This window comes from Macrosteles quadrilineatus, unplaced genomic scaffold (genome assembly GCF_028750875.1).
Source record: "Macrosteles quadrilineatus isolate MER2022 unplaced genomic scaffold, UCM_ALF_1.0 Scaffold_6__1_contigs__length_79288215, whole genome shotgun sequence".
In the NCBI taxonomy this organism is placed as follows: domain Eukaryota; kingdom Metazoa; phylum Arthropoda; class Insecta; order Hemiptera; family Cicadellidae; genus Macrosteles; species Macrosteles quadrilineatus.
This window is the reverse complement of record NW_026542599.1, coordinates 71529647-71549074: the sequence shown is the minus strand read 5'-3', so window position 1 is coordinate 71549074 and position 19428 is coordinate 71529647. Positions and strand designations below refer to the sequence as shown.

Here is a 19428-nt window from a genome sequence, read left to right as displayed (position 1 = left end):
AATATACGGTTAAAAAACAAGGCTGAAAATGTATTCGTATTAAATTTATGATAATATTGTTTAGTAAATGTGTCTAGTACCAGCTCAACATCAATTGTCTAATGGGGGAATTTTTAGAGGAATTAAGACGGGAACTGTAAATTTCTTGAAACTTTCCGGTGATTTAAGCACATAACGAAAAACAAATGAATCAACCTGGTGAGTAATTTGAAAACATAATAATTATATAACTAATTTAATAAATCTTCTTACTTACGTTAAATTTGTGAGATTTTTTTGTAGATTTGTGATTTTTGTTTGTATTGTTATTATATAACAGAACCAAACTTATAGTTATTGACATGCCATGAAATTAACTATCTATCTACTTGTAAAATTGTGTCTGAAGATCATTGTTGTTTTTTGTGATTTAAAATTAAAATCTAGTTTATTTCCATTAATAGTTTTAGCTCAATCCGTAAATCAACTTGCTGTCATTTTTGACATAATAAGGATGACATGCAAAGAGGGTTTAAAGCAAAATTGCATGTTTAAACGTCTGTTTGAATGATAAAGTGTCCAACCCTTTTTTGTTATTAATAAATGATTTGTAAAACATGTACCTCATTTCAAGCCCATATTGTTACTTTAGACCACTCGTACTGTAAAACAATTACCAAAACATCCTTAATTGCATTCCCTAAATTCCTCTTAGTTTATCTCTACTCAAATTCTGCTGAAATATTTTAAATTCATCACACTTGGGAGTACGACCAAATGTATGTTCAAAAAGTTCCGTTATTTATTATTTATATCCAGGTTGATAGACAATTTGTCCATTGGTAACGTTATACAGGAAATTTCTCTTTATTTAATCAATCCTTAGTTGAGGAAATAGGAAAGATTTTATTTTGACTTACTCCCTATATACATAGTATATGGAGAAAGTATTGTTTTCGTAAAAATCTTCGAGTTTGAGTTTTGGATGAAAATATCCGTTTTTGGTCCCCCTGGACCCAAAAAAGTGGTTTTCGTAGTGACGTCTGTCTGTGAGTGTGTGAATTTATGTGTGGATGTATGCAGAGCTACAGGCTACACCTGTGGTCCAATTTTGAATTTGGTATGTAGTCAATAACTTTTTTCATGTTTTGAAATTTGTATTTTCAACTGTGATTTTCCTATAAAACCCCATAAAGTAATGGTCCTTTTAACCATAAACAAAATGTTGTAACCTCCAATGCTGTAATGATTACGGTTCGGAATTTATGAAATTTTATTTTTAGTTTTACCCGTAAAATATCATAGTTACTCACACCAACAGTCAGTTTGATACCGTTTATTTACATCTCAATAATTGCACCTGACGATGCAGTGCTAAGTTTATAAATAGAACTGCATTCAATTGATAAGGAACGTAGCCTAGTTTCAATTATCTAACATGCCGATATAAAACATAGGAAGTTTATTGAGTTAATTAAGAGTGCTAAAAAATTTTACGACAATGTGTTTAACAATGGTTGTCGGGATGTAATAATACAAAACGTTTAAAATAGTAGTTTACGCAACGATTGCGTTAAGTGAGTCTTTACGACACGAGTAGAAAATTTAAGGCACGAGCCTTGGCGAGTGCCTTAAAAACTTCTACGAGTGTCGTAAAGACTATTAACGCGAGTTGCGTACACTACTTTACCTACGACCGTTTTTTAATTACTATCAATCTGGATTTAATTACTAACAATCACTAATGATAACTTTTTAGAGAGGTTATGTTTTCGTGTATTGTCATTGCCACTGAAAGTGATGCAACGACTTGTTGTATAATCAGCTGATTTCCTGTAATTACGTGTTTGTTAAACTTCGTTAAATATTACATTGCTAGCAGCATTCTTACCATAAATAATATTGTATCAGGTACAATTCGGCAAATATTTCATTTATTTTTGGACTTCCACCAACTTAATTAAGAATACGCGAGTATCAACATGAACAAGTCGGATCAACAATTAAATTGGTCAACTGATCAGCTGATCAGCTGATTAGTTGACGTTTGAAGCATTACAATTTTAATTCTTTTCTCTCAATACTTGAACCTCATTGGTCCGTTACCTGTGTGGATATGAGAAAACTATGCGGATATGAAATGAAACTATGCGGATATGAAAGTAAACAGCTGTAAAGTGAAACTTTTCAATTCTAAGAACTGGACTGAAACGGCTACTTTAAAAAAACGGTCGTAGGTAAATACTATTTTTGACACCCAGCTGATTTGACATTTCAGCTAGAATGAGCAAACCGTTGTTTAATTCAGCTCAAAATACAATCCTGTTTCATAATAAACTAAAGTTGTTAAATTACAAATTGTAACTTGTAATTTCCATTAGAATTGCATTAGGCGATCAGCTGATTTACTCTATTAGTATTTTTTTATGAAACAGGCCCCAGCTGTTTCTAGTGTGTTGCGTATTCCTATTGGCTCTTTTTGCGAGTTTTGACGCAATTCTTAACCTTCATTGTGAAAGGAACGGGTTCGATTCCCGCTTAGATTCCTTATAAATACGCTCTAGAGAAACCATCTTGTACAATGAACTTAGCACACAACAAAAGGTATTTAGTTTGCTGATAAATACACAAGTCAATAAAGAGTATGATAAAGGAAATGGCACGAATTGTAACATCACATTGTGCTTCCTCTCTGCAAAGTCATGTACAAGTAAGTTGACTCTACAAACATATTTTGCTTGCTTTCGTTTATAATTTACCATCAAATTTCCCATAAATTGTAGGACAAGGAAATGTCCACACAACCAAAGTAAATGAATAGAAGTTTAAGACATTATGATGGTATGTGAAAAGTTTAATACAATAATTTTGGTGCATATTACTCATCTATTTAGCTGTATTAAATATTTTATAACATTGTTCCTAAAAAGTAATACGGTAATCAAAAGCCTTCTGCCTCTTGTCTTTGTTTAAGAGTTGAAAACATAATTGGCAGTCATGATTGAGAGAGGTCTTTGTGTCAAATTTTAGTACCTATGAATTATTCATATAGTTTAAAACAGTATAAGTGAATCTAGGATATACATACGTGACCAAGTAAAATTCATCCTCAATTGGATTTTTAATTCAAAATCATGGAAAACAATTCATCAAACGGACATGTGAAACCTTTATAAATCTTAATGTAGGCTAAAAACAATAATTTTTGGAATACATCGATTTTTATATTGTTGTCATGAAGTGCAACTATGTGATAGCTTAATACAGCTTGATTTGCAAACCACAATGTATTTATCTTTCATTTAAATACATTATGACAACAGCTTATCCATGTTTACTTGCATTAAAATGTACATTACAACGATGTGAGTCTTTTTATTTTCATGCAAATCAAATATTGACCTCAATAAACCTAATAAGGAAAACGTGTATCAGTTTTTAAGTCAACAATAGTACGGTTGTATGGCTACGTGTCCATAACCTATTTTCAGCCCAGAAGTCATCTAAGTTAACGTTACGTAGTATTGTGATATTATGTAGTTCGTTATAAAATGTATTGGATTTTTATTTTTTAGTTTTTAGTGAATTTCAAAAAGTAAGTAGCTATTACCGTAGGTAAGACCTAGGCCCGGAATAGATTTAGTTTTTCATTTTGATGTCCCCAGAGGCCAAAAACACCGTTCCTTCAGATTTTTTAATTATATATATATATATATATACGACCGTGAACGCGATAACTTGAGTAATTTTTGTCCAATTTTGATGAAATTTGGTTTAAATGTGTAAGGCGAGATAAACTTGAATGAGTTCGAAAACCAGCATGAACCATGGGACCGGGGTTTTACGGGGTGGATTATGGGGTAAAAAATTGTTTTTTCTCATATTTGACCCTCAAAACACAAAATTTCCCAATTTCTCTCTAGACCTTTTTAAAGAGCTTTAAAAAAAATAATTTCGTATATTGAAGCGTTATTGTGCACCTAATGGTTACGGAAAAAATTCCAAAAAATTGTAAATTTAAAATCCCTATATTATTGTTATGAAGGATAAGTAAACTGTTGTAGTTAGCTTATGAACATATTTTGATCAAATATGAACAATTCATTTATTTCTTACTAAACTATAACATAAAAAAAAAAATTTACCATCCCTGTTGCAGCAAACCTAAGTACTCGTTAAAGTAATTATATTAATAAGGAATGAATGTGATATTTTTAAGGAGACATTTTAGAGTAAATCCTATCAGGCAAATGGAAATTCGCTTAGTCTGCAGGTTTGTTGCGGCGGGGTTATTTTAAAAATGCTATTAATTTAATTGTTCAAGATACAGTGGATGACTTGTAAAACTGCTTGCTACAGATTAAAATTTTAAAAAGTGTATATAAAAGTAAATTATTTAATGTGTGGTGTATACACTTTTTCTAGGTCTAACCATGTAAGCATTGTTGGGCCTCTCCTACTGGTTTTGCTAACTCTACAACATGGTTTCGGTCAAGAGTGCTCTCCTCCAACCACAATAGATGGTACTCTTAATAAGGTAAGCCATGAGAAATGGTTTATTGTATTGTAAACTAAATTATCATTTGGCTACAGATAATGTAACAAAGGACAACCTTAGAGTGACAAGATTTAAAATAAAGCATGTCATTGGCTCAGAATCTGAAAACTAACAAATTGTATTTTTTTACAAATATATAAATTAAATTAAAATACATTAATATAAAAAATATAAAAATCATACAAAATCAAGGAACATAGACCATCCAATCCTTATCAATTAACTGTTACTAGCGCTGTTGCCCGCGTAGTCTATTTAAATGTATCAAAAACATTCTGTTACTCACAATAAATTTCTTTTGTTTGCCGATTTTCGTGTACAGAATTGGACAAACACCGAAATGTCTGTGGAAACTTATGTAAAATTAATATTTGCATTTTTATGATATTTCTATGTGTCTGACGAGTAAATATTTTTAAAAAGCTTCATGTATAAAATCTTAAACTAAATTTTTCAGCTCATATGTGACCAGCCGGTCTTTTACACAATCTTACCGAAGACAGAAGAGAGTGTTTTACTAGATAATGTGTGTCTGACTTACTTCCCACTCCCAGACGACCCCAATACTGCAATGCTGTATATATCATCCGTATAGTAAGTAGAATAATAAGACTATTAATTTATGAATATTCTTTGTACAGTTTTAATTCAAATTGATTTTTTTTCTAATCGTCTAAAACATGAAGCGAAAAACGAATTATTATACAGTGTTTTTTTGCAAACCAAAATAACAAAATACGGGAAGACACGAGAGAAAAGAAGATGGCCGCATTCTTTCTTTTACTTCATTGCCGATCAGCTGATATGTATTATTGCATTGTTGTCCACATGGCTCAGAGTTATAAGGTGTTTTATGGAAATTAGATTTTATAGGTTTTTTTCCAAACGCAACCAGCTTGTAAAATTGACAATGCACTTATGTGGAATATGGGAAATAAGTATTATGTATTTGAACAATTTATAGAACCTGTAGTGTATTTTATTAGCTATTTTATCAACCTGAAAACTTAATTGCACACATTTATTGGTGTAAAACAAATGATTAATTTTTGGTGTTCTTCTAGAATATAATATACTCTTTGAGTTAGCGAAAACACCACGTTGTCATACTAATATTATAAATGTGAAAGTGTGTGTGTTTGTTTGTTTGAAGTTCAATCACGCGTTAAATACTGAACGGATTAGGCTGAAATTTGACATGATGATAGCTCACATTCCCTATTAACATATAGGCATATTCTTATCTCAAAAATCCTTTCGGGCTCAGCCCCAGTCTGTAGTTCATCATGTTAACCTTAAGAGTATTCATATTTAAAAGGAATTTAATCAGCTGTTTCAACTAAACAGGTTGGTTCTATGATATGGAATAGTATTAAAAACTTGTAAGATTTACCAACGAGTAAATCCCAGTATTTGAATAATGGGAATTACATACATGACAATCTAAAATTACATATAACTAACGTTCAAATATTCCAAGCTATTGTTTAGGTTTGTCCTATCTACCAAAGTGAATTTATTGGACATTTCCGTCAATGGTGGATTTTTACCACCATCTATTCTTGTATTTCCAAATGACCCTCAAACCACTGGTAAAAATCAGAACAAATTTATTTTAGCTTCACACTTATTATTAAATAATATTTGTGGGTGAATTCCAGTTGCGACGGTTCGAATTCCATTCAATCCACCATCATCAGTTCAATTGGAAGAGGATCATTCCGTTCTGCGAGTAAGTATGAGTTAGGGAATCGTATTTTATCATACTGTTTGAATTGTACTATTTTTATCATAATTAAATAAATTGACAGTAGTGCTATTTCATTGTCTTCATGCACTAATTTTAGCGTGGAAAATAAGCCAAATGTGACTTAATTTGTTTAGACATAATCAGGTTTTGTTTCAAAGTGGTATCAAGTCGTTTTAGGCTTATAATGTACGGAAAGTAAATAAAGATACGTCTTATAACACTTCAAACATATATTTACGCTTATACTGTTACTCACAAGACGGTAAATATACAAAAGATGGTAAGTGGTGAACGATTTCGATTGGACACTCCAATCATCATCAGACCCAATAGGCGAATGTTGGGTCTTACCATCTTTTGTATATTTACCGTCTTGTGAGTAACAGTATAAGCGTAAATATATGTTTTAAGTGTTATAAGACGTATCTTTATTTACTATTTGAAATTTAATAACACGTACAATGCTGATCAAGAAGTTATTTAGCTTATAATGTGTCCTCATTTTTTTTTGCTATCTTTATTATATGGTCTGATTAAAAACATTTCAGTATCCGCATTATCACTATATTATAACTATAACCAATGGAACATAATTATGTGATCAGTGAACGTATACTTCCAGATCCAATGAGCACAATGAGCTATTACGTGTTTGGATATGCTGGATGTGACACATTCCTCGGATATGTGTGTTCTGATTATGGAGGTAAGTGATGTTGTCAAATGGAAAGTGTTAGTGAAATATTACTTTGATTGTCATTACTCGGGGAAGCTAGCTGGTCTAGAGGTAGAGCGAGTGACTAAGGTCCCGGGTTCAAATCCTGCAAAATCACCAATGGATTTTATTCAAGTGATACCGCAACTTCTAGATCTAGCCTAATGTGTGCGTCAGTACGAATAATAATACCGGATTATAACTTAGCGTAGGACAAAGAATTACCATGAGGCTACCTAAATAAACGTAAAAGTTCAATAGCACTGCTTTAAATACCATGCTGTTTTAAATACCATGTTTTAAACGGCCATTTTACCATGCCGTTTGCTTTAAATACCATGTTACTAGTAGAATGAAGGGTATAATGTTTTTCTTGTGTTTCTTAGGTTAAGAAAAAATAGCTAACTGCAAAAGGTCAAAAGTTTGGAGCTGTGAAAACAGATCCAAACTTCAAACTTTCGTTTGAAGCAACTGCACTTTTCATTTGCAATTGGCATAGAAGGACGACGTTAACTTTTTAACCCAAGGAGTGTTTGACTTCACCTAGGTGGACAATTTTATTTGCTTCTTCTAGATATATATTAACATTTGTACCGTGGTAGTGTGTTCATTTGTCATACAGTATATAAATACTATTATATTTAAACGTTACAATTGTGGTTTCGGAGTTTCCAGTGTTCCAAAATTTACGACTCATTGTATTTTATCATTGTTAACTACGCTAATATTATTGTATTGCCACTTACAACCAGGCTGGGTTGCAATGATAAAATGTTGTTGTTAATAGATGATACATTTTACATTTTTTCCAGCCTCCTCACCTCCATACGTTGTAGGGGCGTCCAGCTCATGCAGGCCCATCGGGCTCTCCTGCCTACGCAAAGTGGAAGAAGTGAGTCGACAAAATACTTTTTGAATGGTCTTTTGTTGGTGTATCAGCAAGAAATAAAAATCTAAAAGGATGTCAGCTTGATATTCAGAAAAGTTCATAATTTTTTAGAAATATTTTTGAAGCTTAGCTGGAATTGGTTATTGAGCTTGTTACGAGTGGCCCGTGCTTCGCAATTAGAGAACGCGGAAGAGAATAATGCGTTTTTTAAATAATCAGCGTTTAAAAAATACTGTATGATTTAAATTGAAAAAGAAAATCCTTACCAAACGCATTTCCCTACTTATTCGCAAAGTCACGCACTCTAGTGTACCAATATACATTAGGCTACGTAATATTGATGTCATTTTAGAAAAGGATTTTCTTCAATGTTAGTGAAGCCTCTTCATCTGTATATATCTGTATAAATTTCGCAGAAAACTAAAAAATATCTACAAATCTTATCCTAACTTTCTTTAATGAAACATAACCCTTTAAAATAATACACAAATTTTCACACAATCTATATTATTAAAATAATTTGTTGATTTTGTGTGTGCAGCAAGTCTACCCTCAAATATTTATTTTTATAGGCATTTTGGGTATCAATTTAAAGCTCTAGATGTGTCTTTTGCTGGTTTGGATGACATCTCGTGAAAGCCCTTCGTCCTATAGTCTTAACAAATTTCATAGTTTGTGCCGAATTCTGTTGTCAATTATCTGAACTTTTTCAAGTTTACATTTTTTTTTTACATCAAAACAAATGACCATGATACAATTTTGTTCACATCCATACGGAAATGTAACTTTTCTATGACGCCTCGAAGTGATCGCGCACACAATGAAAATAATTGGGATATGATGAGACATAATCTTTTTCATCCTTATCAACTACATATCAAATATATCATGGATTTTGAAGTCACGTGATGCAGTTGCTATAGTTCGGCCGCTTAGTAAGCGACCTCCTCCAGCATTGGTTTAGCATTAGCGCGCAGGTCGTTTTCTAAGCGGCCGAACTATAGTGTGAATAAACCCCCAACCAACCACATTTCAAACAGATACTAATGTACTGGGAAATAATTAAACAGCTGTTAATTGCATTGACCAGCTGTTTATCATTTGGTTAATTAAACAATGTAAACTTTAAAAGCATGTAAGACCCTTAGGAAATCGGGCACTAAGGGAATTCCTTCATATAAATAATTGTCGTCAAATCTACAAACTCTATGCTTCATTTTTGTGTGTCATATGCCTATATTTTAATTAGGTCAATGACCTTATAAATTTAACAGTCCCAGCTGACTTAAGGAACCAGCTGATCTTGTAACAAAGCTATCATATCATTCAATTTTGCCAAAGTTTGTCAGTCCTTGAACTGTAATCTAATAGTCATTATACAATCTGCTACCAGATACAGGAGACATCTTGATAGACCAAGTGTAGCTATTTTATTCAATTACAAGCTGAATCATCCTCACAAAATTTTGCTGTTTGTTTTGCCAAAACTATATTCTTGCTTTAGTTTATAGAGATCACACTAAAATACTGTTGCCTTAACACACCTTGCTGGGTCGACATAGAAATACCTAATCTTTAATCCAGTCCATACATGATATGCTTTGTTCCCTAGATCATCAGCAATGCTGGGGTGCCTGAGCAAGACATGTACATCCTCCCCATGAAGTTGCCAAACCGCTGTGTAACTCAGCAAGCCTGCATCCTCCCTCCCAACCCCTTCTACAACAGCCTGGGACCTTCTGTGGGACTATATTGACCATGGCCACAGGGAAAACGGAATACTGTAGTACCTTTGACTATTAATACAACATAGTGCTTAAAGACTTTATTAGTCCGTTAGATATTTTACCTTGTTGTAAATAGTGTGTAAACAAATAAATAGTTGTTACTGTTTTTTAATGTTTGTAAGTCTTGTGCTTATGTAGCCTATTAGTTGTTTTATCTCTAAACTAGCTGTGTACCCGTTCTACGCACGGGGATCTTATAATATTCAGTTGAAACCTTCTTATATAACGAACAGCAGTTGGTTTGCATATTTTAAGATATGCTGGCCAAACTATTATACATAGCTTCATTTTATGTTGTTTTTTGTTGTTCCGGATCGGTATGACAATCAATAAAAGGTTAAATTACCTCTGTGTCTGCCGGTCGATCCTATAACGGTAGGCTTACTTTTATTTTTACTATCTGATCTCGTTTGCATGGCTCAATCACGTCCTGGTTGAAGTTCGTTCGCTACGCTCACTCACCTTTATGTTGGAGCTCGTTCGCTGCGCTCACTTTCCTTCAGGTAAGCTCGTTCGCTACGCTCACTTGCCTTCAGGTTAGCTCGTTCGCTACGCTCACTCGCCTCCAGGTTGCAAATTAGCTGTTGTCATAAATGTAAAAGAAATAATAGTGCTAGTGCTGCACCCTGTTGGTAATCCTTGTAACTTTAATGCTATTGAACATCACAGAACAGAACCAACTTGTTTAATTGAAACAGCTGTTAAGATTCAATAATTTCATTTCTCATAAGGTTAACATGGGCTTCCAGAAATTCCACGTCAAAAATCGACAAAAACTTGATTTTCAAGGGTTTACTGTTAAATATCTAACTGTCTCATATTCGATGAAATACGTCTAAAACCATCTCATATATGTATAGTATTTGGAAAATAAGTTTCAGGCGGGACAGTGCTATAGTTATTGAGGAGTAGTTGTAATAAAGTGCGTATTTTAGCGTTACCAAGAGAATGACAGATAGACAGACAGACAGACAGACAGACAGACAGACAGAAATTGAGATAAGGTTTGATTCGGTTTCTCTGACCTATGAAATGTAAAAATAACCAAAAAGTTCATTATTCTAAGCAATGTACAGACAAAACTCTAATTTTATTTATATAGATTTATCAAACATCTTTCTAATATTATAAATGTGAAAGTTTGTGTGTTTGTTTCTAATATGTTGCGATTTCCTATTGGCTGTTTATTGGCTGTTTTTGCGTGTTTTAATGCAATTCTCGGTCTTCGTTGTGAAAGTAACGGGTTCAATTCCCGCTTAGATTCCTTATAGTTTTGCTCTGATGAAACCATCTTGTACAATGAACTTATCACACAACACAAGGAATTTAGTTTTCTGATAAATACACAAGTCAATAAAGTGATGATAAAGGAAGTGGCACGAATTGTAACATCACATTGTGCTTCCTCTCAGCAAGTCATGTACAAGTAAGTTGCCACTGCAAATATATTTTGCTTGCTTTCGTTTCTGATTTACCATCAAATTTTAATATATTGTAGGACAAGGAAATGTCCAAGATCGCGCCACTCATTCTACACTCATCTCCATTCATACTTGGCTAAAAAATACCTACTTTGTTTGGTCGCCATTTGATTGAAAAGTAAAGTAAAAGTAAGTAAGTACACAACCAAAGTAAATTAATCGAAGCTTAAGCCATTATGATGGTATGTGAAAAGTTTAATACGATACTTTTGGTGCATATAACTCCTCCATTTCGATGTATTAAATATTTTCAAACATTGTTCCTCACAAATAATACGGTAGTAAAAAGTCTTTCACCTCTTGTTCTTGTTTGAGAGTTGAAAACATAATTGGCAGTCATGATTAAGAGAGGTCTTTGTTTCGAATTTAAATATAAATATTATTAACATAGGCTGTAACAGTATTTTAACCTTGTCTATACATTTGCTACAAAGAGAAATTTATACTCAATTTTATTTTTCCCAATTCGTGGAAAAAAATTCATCAAACGGACATGTGAAACCTTTATAAATCTTAACGTAGGCTAAAAACAATAATTTTTGGAATACATCGATTTTTATATTGTTGTCATGACGTTCAACTATGTGATAGCTTAATACCACTTGATTTGCAAACCACAATGTATTTATCTTTCATTTAAATACATTATGACAACAGCTTATCCATGTTTACTTGCATTACAATGTAAAGTACAACGATGTGTCTTTTTATTTTCATGCAAATCAAATATTGACCTCAATAAACCTAATAAGGAAAAAGTTTATCATCTTTAAGTCAACAATAGCACGGTTAGATGGCTACGTGTCGATAACCTCAGTTTTCAGCCCTCAAGTCATGTAAGTTAACGTTACGTATTATGTAGTACGTTATAATTTATTGGATTTGTATCTTTTAGTTTTTTAATACAACTATTAATTGCTTAGTAGACAGTGAATAGGATTTAAAAACTGCTCGTTCCAGATTAAAATTTTAAAAAGTGTAGGCCTATATAAAAGTAATTTTTTTAATGTGTGGTTTACACTTTTTCTAGGTCTAACCATGTAAGTATTGTTGGGCCTCTCCTACTGGTTTTGCTAACTCTACAACATGGTTTCGGCCAAGAGTGCACTCCTCCAACCACAATAGATTTTACTGTTAATAAGGTAAGCCATGAGTTGTATTGTAAACTAAACTGTCATTGGGCTATAGTGTAACAACTAACAAAGTTAGAGAGTATCGAGATATAGAGAGTAGAAAAAAGGTTATTGGCTCAGAAGACTTCTGATAAATAACAAAGTGTATTTTTTTACAAAAATACCAGTTAACAGTAAAATACATCAAAGTTAAAATACCCCCGCCGCAGCAAGCCTGCCGACTAATCGAATTTCCATTTGCCTGAATTGATTTTCAACTAAATGTATTTAATAAACATTAGGTTTTATGAGTACCTAGGCTTGCTTCTACAATCTATAGGGAGGATTAAAAAGTGTGTTTTTTAAAGTATCAATAACTTAGTATAAAGTAAATAAATTTACCAAGTTTGATCAAAATATATCCATAAACCAGCAAACTACAACATTTTACAATATTCTCCCTAAGAATGACATGGGAATTTTAAAATAAAAATTTTTGGAATTTTCTCCGTAACCAATAATTGTACACAAACACTTTGGTACACTAAATTATTTGTTTTTTTAAGCTCTTTAAAAAGGTCTAAAGAGAAATTGGGAATTTTTTTTGTTTAGAGGGGCAAAAATTAGAAAAACCAATTTTTACTTTGTCTCATGAGTAAATAATTTTAACAAGCTTCATTTATAAAATCTTAAATTTAATGTTTCAGCTCATTTGTGACCAGCCTTTGTTTTACACCATCCTACCGAAAACAGAGGAGAATGTGTTAATAGATAATGTGTGTCTTACTTACTTCCCACTCCCAGACGACCCCAATGTTGCAATGCTGTATATATCATCTGTATAGTAAGTAAAAATCTATTTAAAAATACAATTCTTTGTAAATTTAATCGGACAAGGTAGCCTATCGATTCACACAGCTACGACACTACCTACTAAACAATAATTATTTAGGCCATCTCTACACATTTAAAAACCTTAAGCCTTATATCCCTAAATTTAAAATAGTCATGAATTATCTACAAAGCTTCTGGTTTGCTGTTCCTGAATCTATTTCCAGTTCAATTTATTTTAGGTTATATTGAACAAACTGCAAACAAGGATATTTTGCCATTGCCGAACAAATCAGCCAAGAGACAACCAAAATTCAGCTATTGTTCTTCTCTCCTGGTTTAACCCTTAGATAGCCAGTTAAACCATCCTCAACTGGAAGTTTAACTCAAACCTAGTTGAAACCGAAAAATTATTTTGGGGAAAGTGAATCTGAAAGTTAAACTTGATTTGGGGAAAGCGGGCCCTTAGAGAAAAAAAAGTTGATAGCCTTCTTTCTTTATTTCATTGCCGATCAGCTGATATATATTTTTGCATTGTTGTCCATATGGTTTAGAGTTATAAGGTATTTTATGGAAATTATATTTTACAGGTTTTTTTTACGCAACCGGCTTTTAAAATTAACAATGGACTTATATGAAATATAGAAAATAAGTATTATGAATTGTTACAATTTATAGAACTCGTAGTTGATTTGTTAGATGCTAAAATCTAACCTGAAAACTTAAAATGCACACATTTATTTGTGTAAAACGAATGATTAATTTTTAATATTCTTCTAGATACTTTGAGTTTGTGAAAACTCCTTGTTGAGTCTTATTTACAATAAATTTCCAATCATACTAAACCGAGAATATAACAACAATAAAATTCATATAAGATGACCGGTGAAATAAAGTAAGCACGGCTACCAACCTATGAGTTTGTTTCGTCCCTAAAAGTTTAACCTGATATCTTATAATTTGGGTCGAGTAAAAAAAAAAACAACAATCGGTTTTGATGATAGAGTGAGCTTCTTGGGTGTTTCCATCAATAATAGATTTGACCACTATCTAATCTTTTATTGCCAAATAACCCTTTATTTTTTCTCTGAATTCCAGTTGCGACGGTTCTAATTCCATTCAGTCCTTCATCATCAATTCCATTGGAAGAGGAGCGTTCGCAGCTGCGAGTAAGTAAATTAAACATAGGTCCCGAAGAGATTATTAGTGAATCGTATTTTATCATGTTAGAATTGTACTAATTGAGTAATAATTAAATACAACGACAGTAGTGCTAGTTAATTGTCTCCATGCACTTATGGAGAATAAGCCAAATGTGACTTTTGTTTAGACACAATCAGGTTTTCAAGTGTATGCTCATAATGTCTCTTCATTGTTTTGCTATGTTTAAAATACAACTTTATTAAATACAATATTTAATTGGAACTACATTGATAGTACGGTACTATATTAGAACTATAACCAATGGAATTTAACTTTGTGATCGTATACTTTCAGATCCAATGAGCACACTCAGCTATTACGTATTTGGATATGCTGGATGCGACACATACCTTGCTTATGTGTGTTCAGATTTTGGAGGTAAGAAATTTTAACTACTGCTATGATTATTTTATTTAATAGGCCTACTCTCAATCGGTCATTTAGTTGATTGATTTTGTTAAATGGAAATTTGAAATCCAAAAGTGCTAGTTAAGTGCGACTTAATTTGATTACCATTAGTGGCTACGAGATAGCTAGCTTGTGTAGTGGTAGAGCGCGGGACTTTGGTCCCTGAGGTCCCGGGTTCAAATCCTGCCAAATCAACAATGCATTTTTATGTATACCTAGCTTGAAATAAGGTGAATAACAATTCTGGGTTACAGACAAGCATTCTAAGAAAGGATTATCGTCAGGCTACCTTCCATGACTTCAGTTTTAAATAGTGGATTAAAAGAGCATAACGCTTTTAGATTGGTTAACTATGTAAAAGGTTAAAAAGTTTGGAGCTGTGAACACTTTGGTAATTTTGAAGCAACTGCTGCAACAATTTTCATTTGCAATTGTAGTAGAAGGACGACGTTAACTTTTTAACCCAAGGAGTGTTTGACTTCACCTAGGCGGAAAATTGTATTTGCTTCTTCTAGATATAAATTAACATTTGTACTGTGGTAGTGTGTTCATTTGTCATACAGTATATAAATAATATTATGTTTAAACGTTACAATTGTGGTTTCGAAGTGTCCAGTGTTCCAAATTTACGACTCATTGTATATGATTATTGTTAACTACTCTAATTAATGTTATTGTATTCCCACTTACAACCAGGCTGGTTTGCAATGATAAAATGTTGTGATTATTGGATGATAAATTTTACATTTTTTTCAGCCTCGTCACCTCCGTACGTTGTAGGGGCGTCCAGCTCATGCAAGCCCATCGGGCTCTCCTGCCTACGTAAAGTGGAAGAAGTGAGTCGAAAAAACTGTTTGAATGGTCTTTTGTTGGTGTATCAGCAACAAATTAAAATCTAAAAGGATGTCGGTTTGATCTTGAGAAAAGTTTACATTTTTAGAAATATTTTTGAAGTCACGTGATGCAGGTTGCCAACCAACCAGATTTCAAACAGATACTAATATACTGAGAAAATAATTAAACAGCTGTTAATTGCATTGACCAGCTGTTTATCATTTGGTTAATTAAATAATGTAAACTTTGAAAGCGTGTAAGACGGGGCTCTTAGGAAATTGGGCCCTAAGGGAATTCCTTCCCATCAATAATTTTCGGAAAATCTACAATCTCCATGCTTCATTTTTGTGTGCCATATGCCTATATTTTAATTAGGTTAATGTCCTTATAAATTTTACCTATGACCGTTTTTTTAAGTAGCCGTTTCAGTACAGTTCTTAGAATTGAAAAGTATCTCATAACAGCATTGTTTGCATTCATAACAGCATAGTTTTACCATAGACTAACCAACACAAGTAGACTTCTTATCCCATTGTAAATTTTGAAGCTCGTTTTTCATGTCTAGTTCATGTACGTGACACATGGGCGCTAGTGTCGACGAAATTTTGTTTCTATTATTTTAGGGTTAATTTCTTGATTTGTGCTTTACTGTTTGGTTAAATAACTAGGGGACAATTTATTGTTTATGATTAGATCGTATTATTTGGTTAAACGAGGTTTTAAATGTCTGTATTAACGGGAAACAAATTGTAAACAAAACACGACCTCTACATAAACCGTACAGAACTAACAATAAAATTGTCTTCAGCTGTTTCATTAGGATGAGAAATCTACTAAGGGAGTATGTTTTATCTATGGTTTTACTCATAACAACACGGGTAACGGACCAATGAGGTTCAAGGATTGAGAGAGGAGAAGCAAAATTGTAATGATTCGAAATTCAACTAATCAGCTGTTCAGGCCAATTTAATTGTTGATTAGTGCAATTAGTATTTGATACAATGTTTCGTTGCATCAATGTTAGTGGCAATTAGAGGTTATAAACAAAAACATAACCTCTCTTAGAAGTTATGAGTAGTGATTTTTAGTAATTAAAACACCGTCGTAGGTAAAATAGTGTACGCAACTCGCGTAAATAGTGTTAACGACACGAGTAGAAAATTTAAGGTACGAGCCTTAACAGTTCCAGCTGACTTAAGGACCAGCTGATCTTAGTCAGTAACAAAGCTATCACATTCACCAAAGTTTGTCAGTCCGTGAAGTATAATCTAATAGTCATTATACAATCTGCTACTAGATACAGAAGCCATCTTGATATACCAAGTGTAGCTATTTTATTCAAGTACAAGCTGAATCATCCTCACAAATTTTGCTGTTTGTTTTGCCAAAACTATATTCTTGCTTTAGTTTTCAGAGATCATACTAAAATACTGTTGCCTTAACACACCCTGTTGTGTCGACATAGAAATATCTAATCTTTAATCTCGTCCATACATGATATGCTTTGTTCCCTAGATCATCAGCAATGCTGGGGTGGCTGAGCAAGACATGTACATCCTCCCCATGAAGTTGCCAAACCGCTGTGTCACTCAGCAAGCCTGCATCCTCCCTCCCAACCCCTTCTACAGCAGCCTGGGACCATCTGTGGGACTGTATTGACCATGGCCACAGAGAAAACGGAATACTGTATTACCTTTGACTATTAATACAACATAGTACTTATAGACTTTATTTAGGCCGTTAGATTTTTTACCTTGTTGTAAATAGTGTGTAAACAAATAAATAGTTGTTACTGTTTTTTAATGTTTGTAAGTCTTGTGCTTATGTAGCCTATTAGTTGTTTTATCTCAAAATTTATCAAACATCTTTCTAATATTATAAATATCAAATTTTTTGTGTTTGTTTCTAGTATGTTGCGAATTCCTATTGGCTGTTATTGGCTGTTTTTGCGTGTTTTAATGAAATTCTCGGTCTTCGTTGTGAAAGTAACGGGTTCAATTCCCGCCTAGATTCCTAATAGTTCCTCTCTAGTGAAACCATCTTGTACAATGAACTTAGCACACAACACAAGGTATTTAGTTTGCTGATAAATACACAAGTCAATAAAGTGATGATAAAGGAAGTGGCACGAATTGTAACATCACATTGTGCCTCCTCTCTGCAAAGTCATGTACAAGTAAGTTGACTCTACAAACATATTTTGCTTGCTTTCGTTTCTAATTTACCATCAAATTTTCCATAGATTGTAGGACAAGGAAATGTCTACACAACCAAAGTAAATGAATTGAAGTTTAAGACATTATGATGGTATGTGAAAAGTTTAATACAATAATTTTGGTGCATATAACTCCTCCATTTCGATTGATTAAATATTTTAAAACATTGTTCCTCACAAATAATCTATCTATATAAATAAAATTAGAGTTTTGTCTGTACATTGCTCAGAATCATAAACTTTTAGGTTATTTTTACGTTTTTATACATTAGAGAAACCGAAACAAGTCGCATCTAAATTTCTGTCTGTCTTCCAGTCTGTTACGACCCAAGAGCCATTTTACGCGGCCTACTCCTGAAAAACGAGAGTACCTATCAAGTTCCAAATCATTTTAATGTATTCACTGGATTGGCGAGATTGTCTTTAGCCATTAAAATATGGCGTCACCACTTTGTAAATAAAATAACGGACGTTTAAAAACCCAATTTTGTACGATTTTTTGTAAAGTTTTCTCCCAATGTTTAGCACATATTCTTCTAAGAAATAACGAACAGCTGTTCAAATCAAGATTATTTCTTCTAGCTGTCACTGATATGTTTACATTGAATGTTGTTTACAAATACCGTAACCATTTCCGATCACGTTTTGAAAGCAAATCCAAACCAATTAAGATTAAATACGTTTTCCTTACATAACGGATTTAATTAATCGCAAGTGCAATAATATGTAGGGTAACAGTAAATGAAAATAGAGATTCTTTGTGTATAAAATTGTTCTTGAGTTTTGATAACCGGGAAATAGACCTTGAATCAGTGTTGTATATTGCTGGGAAACTTACATTTTTTAAATGAGCGTTTTCAGTCGAGACTCGGCACACGACCGACGCGCGTCTACTTGTCTATAGTAAAAATAAAAGTAGGCCTACTGTGTATTTATGTTTTATTCGTCATGTGTATAAGTGTACAGTTCGTGTATGTGTTTCAAAAACTCCAAGACGCACCTAATGGGGAAGCTCAAGACCTTTAGGACTGATGATGGCGATTTAATTTCGCCAAAATGCATCTCCTGTAATAGGATACATTAGGATCGACAAGCGGACACAGGTAATTTAGCCTTTTAGTGATTGTCATACCGATCCGGAACAACAACAAACGACATAAAATGAAGTTATGTATAATAAATAGTTTGGCCAGCATATCTGAAAATATGCAAAACAACTGCTGTTCTTTAAATAAGAAGGTTTCAACTGATTACTATAAGATCCCCGTGCGTAGAACGGGTACACAGCTAGTACGGTAATAAAAAGCTATTATGACATCAGCTTATCCATGTTCACTTGCATTACAATGTAAAGTACAACTCTGTGAGTATTTTTATTTTCCTGCAAATCAAATATTGACCTCAGTAAACCTAATAAGGAAAACGTGTATCAACTTTGAGTCAACAACAGCACGGTTAGATGGCTACGTGTCGATAGCCTCAATTTTCAGCCCTGAAGTCATGTAAGTTAACGTTACGTATTATGTAGTAGGTTAGAACTTATTGGGTTTGTATCTTTTAGTTTTTTAATACTACTATTAATTGCTTAATAGACAGTGAAAAGGATTTAAAAACTGCTCGTTCCAGATTAAAATTGTAAAAAGTGTATATAAAAGTAATTTTTTTA

General features: G+C 33.0%; 1 protein-coding gene across 2 annotated transcripts; it reads left to right on the top strand.

Moving 5' to 3' along the window:
• The first annotated feature begins 2651 nt into the window (after positions 1-2651).
• LOC128997129 (uncharacterized) lies at positions 2652-17281 on the top strand. 2 transcript variants are annotated; one of them, XM_054422711.1, is made up of 7 exons: positions 2652-2689; positions 4405-4516; positions 4995-5131; positions 6199-6269; positions 6910-6993; positions 7815-7894; positions 17063-17281. In XM_054422711.1, the coding sequence occupies exons 1-7, from the start codon at positions 2682-2684 to the stop codon at positions 17204-17206; spliced, it is 636 nt and encodes a 211-aa protein (XP_054278686.1). In that variant the 5' UTR covers positions 2652-2681; the 3' UTR covers positions 17207-17281. The 2 variants fall into 2 exon arrangements, with proteins under 2 accessions (XP_054278686.1, XP_054278687.1); XM_054422712.1 differs by lacking the exon at positions 17063-17281 and adding an exon at positions 9504-9703.
• Positions 17282-19428: the final 2147 nt, after the last annotated feature.

Coding starts and splice junctions, on each gene's coding strand:
- LOC128997129 (XM_054422711.1), top strand. Junction 5,132..6,198: donor CTGTATATATCATCCGTATA/GTAAGTAGAATA, acceptor GGTGAATTCCAG/TTGCGACGGTTCGAATTCCA. Junction 6,994..7,814: donor TGTGTGTTCTGATTATGGAG/GTAAGTGATGTT, acceptor CATTTTTTCCAG/CCTCCTCACCTCCATACGTT.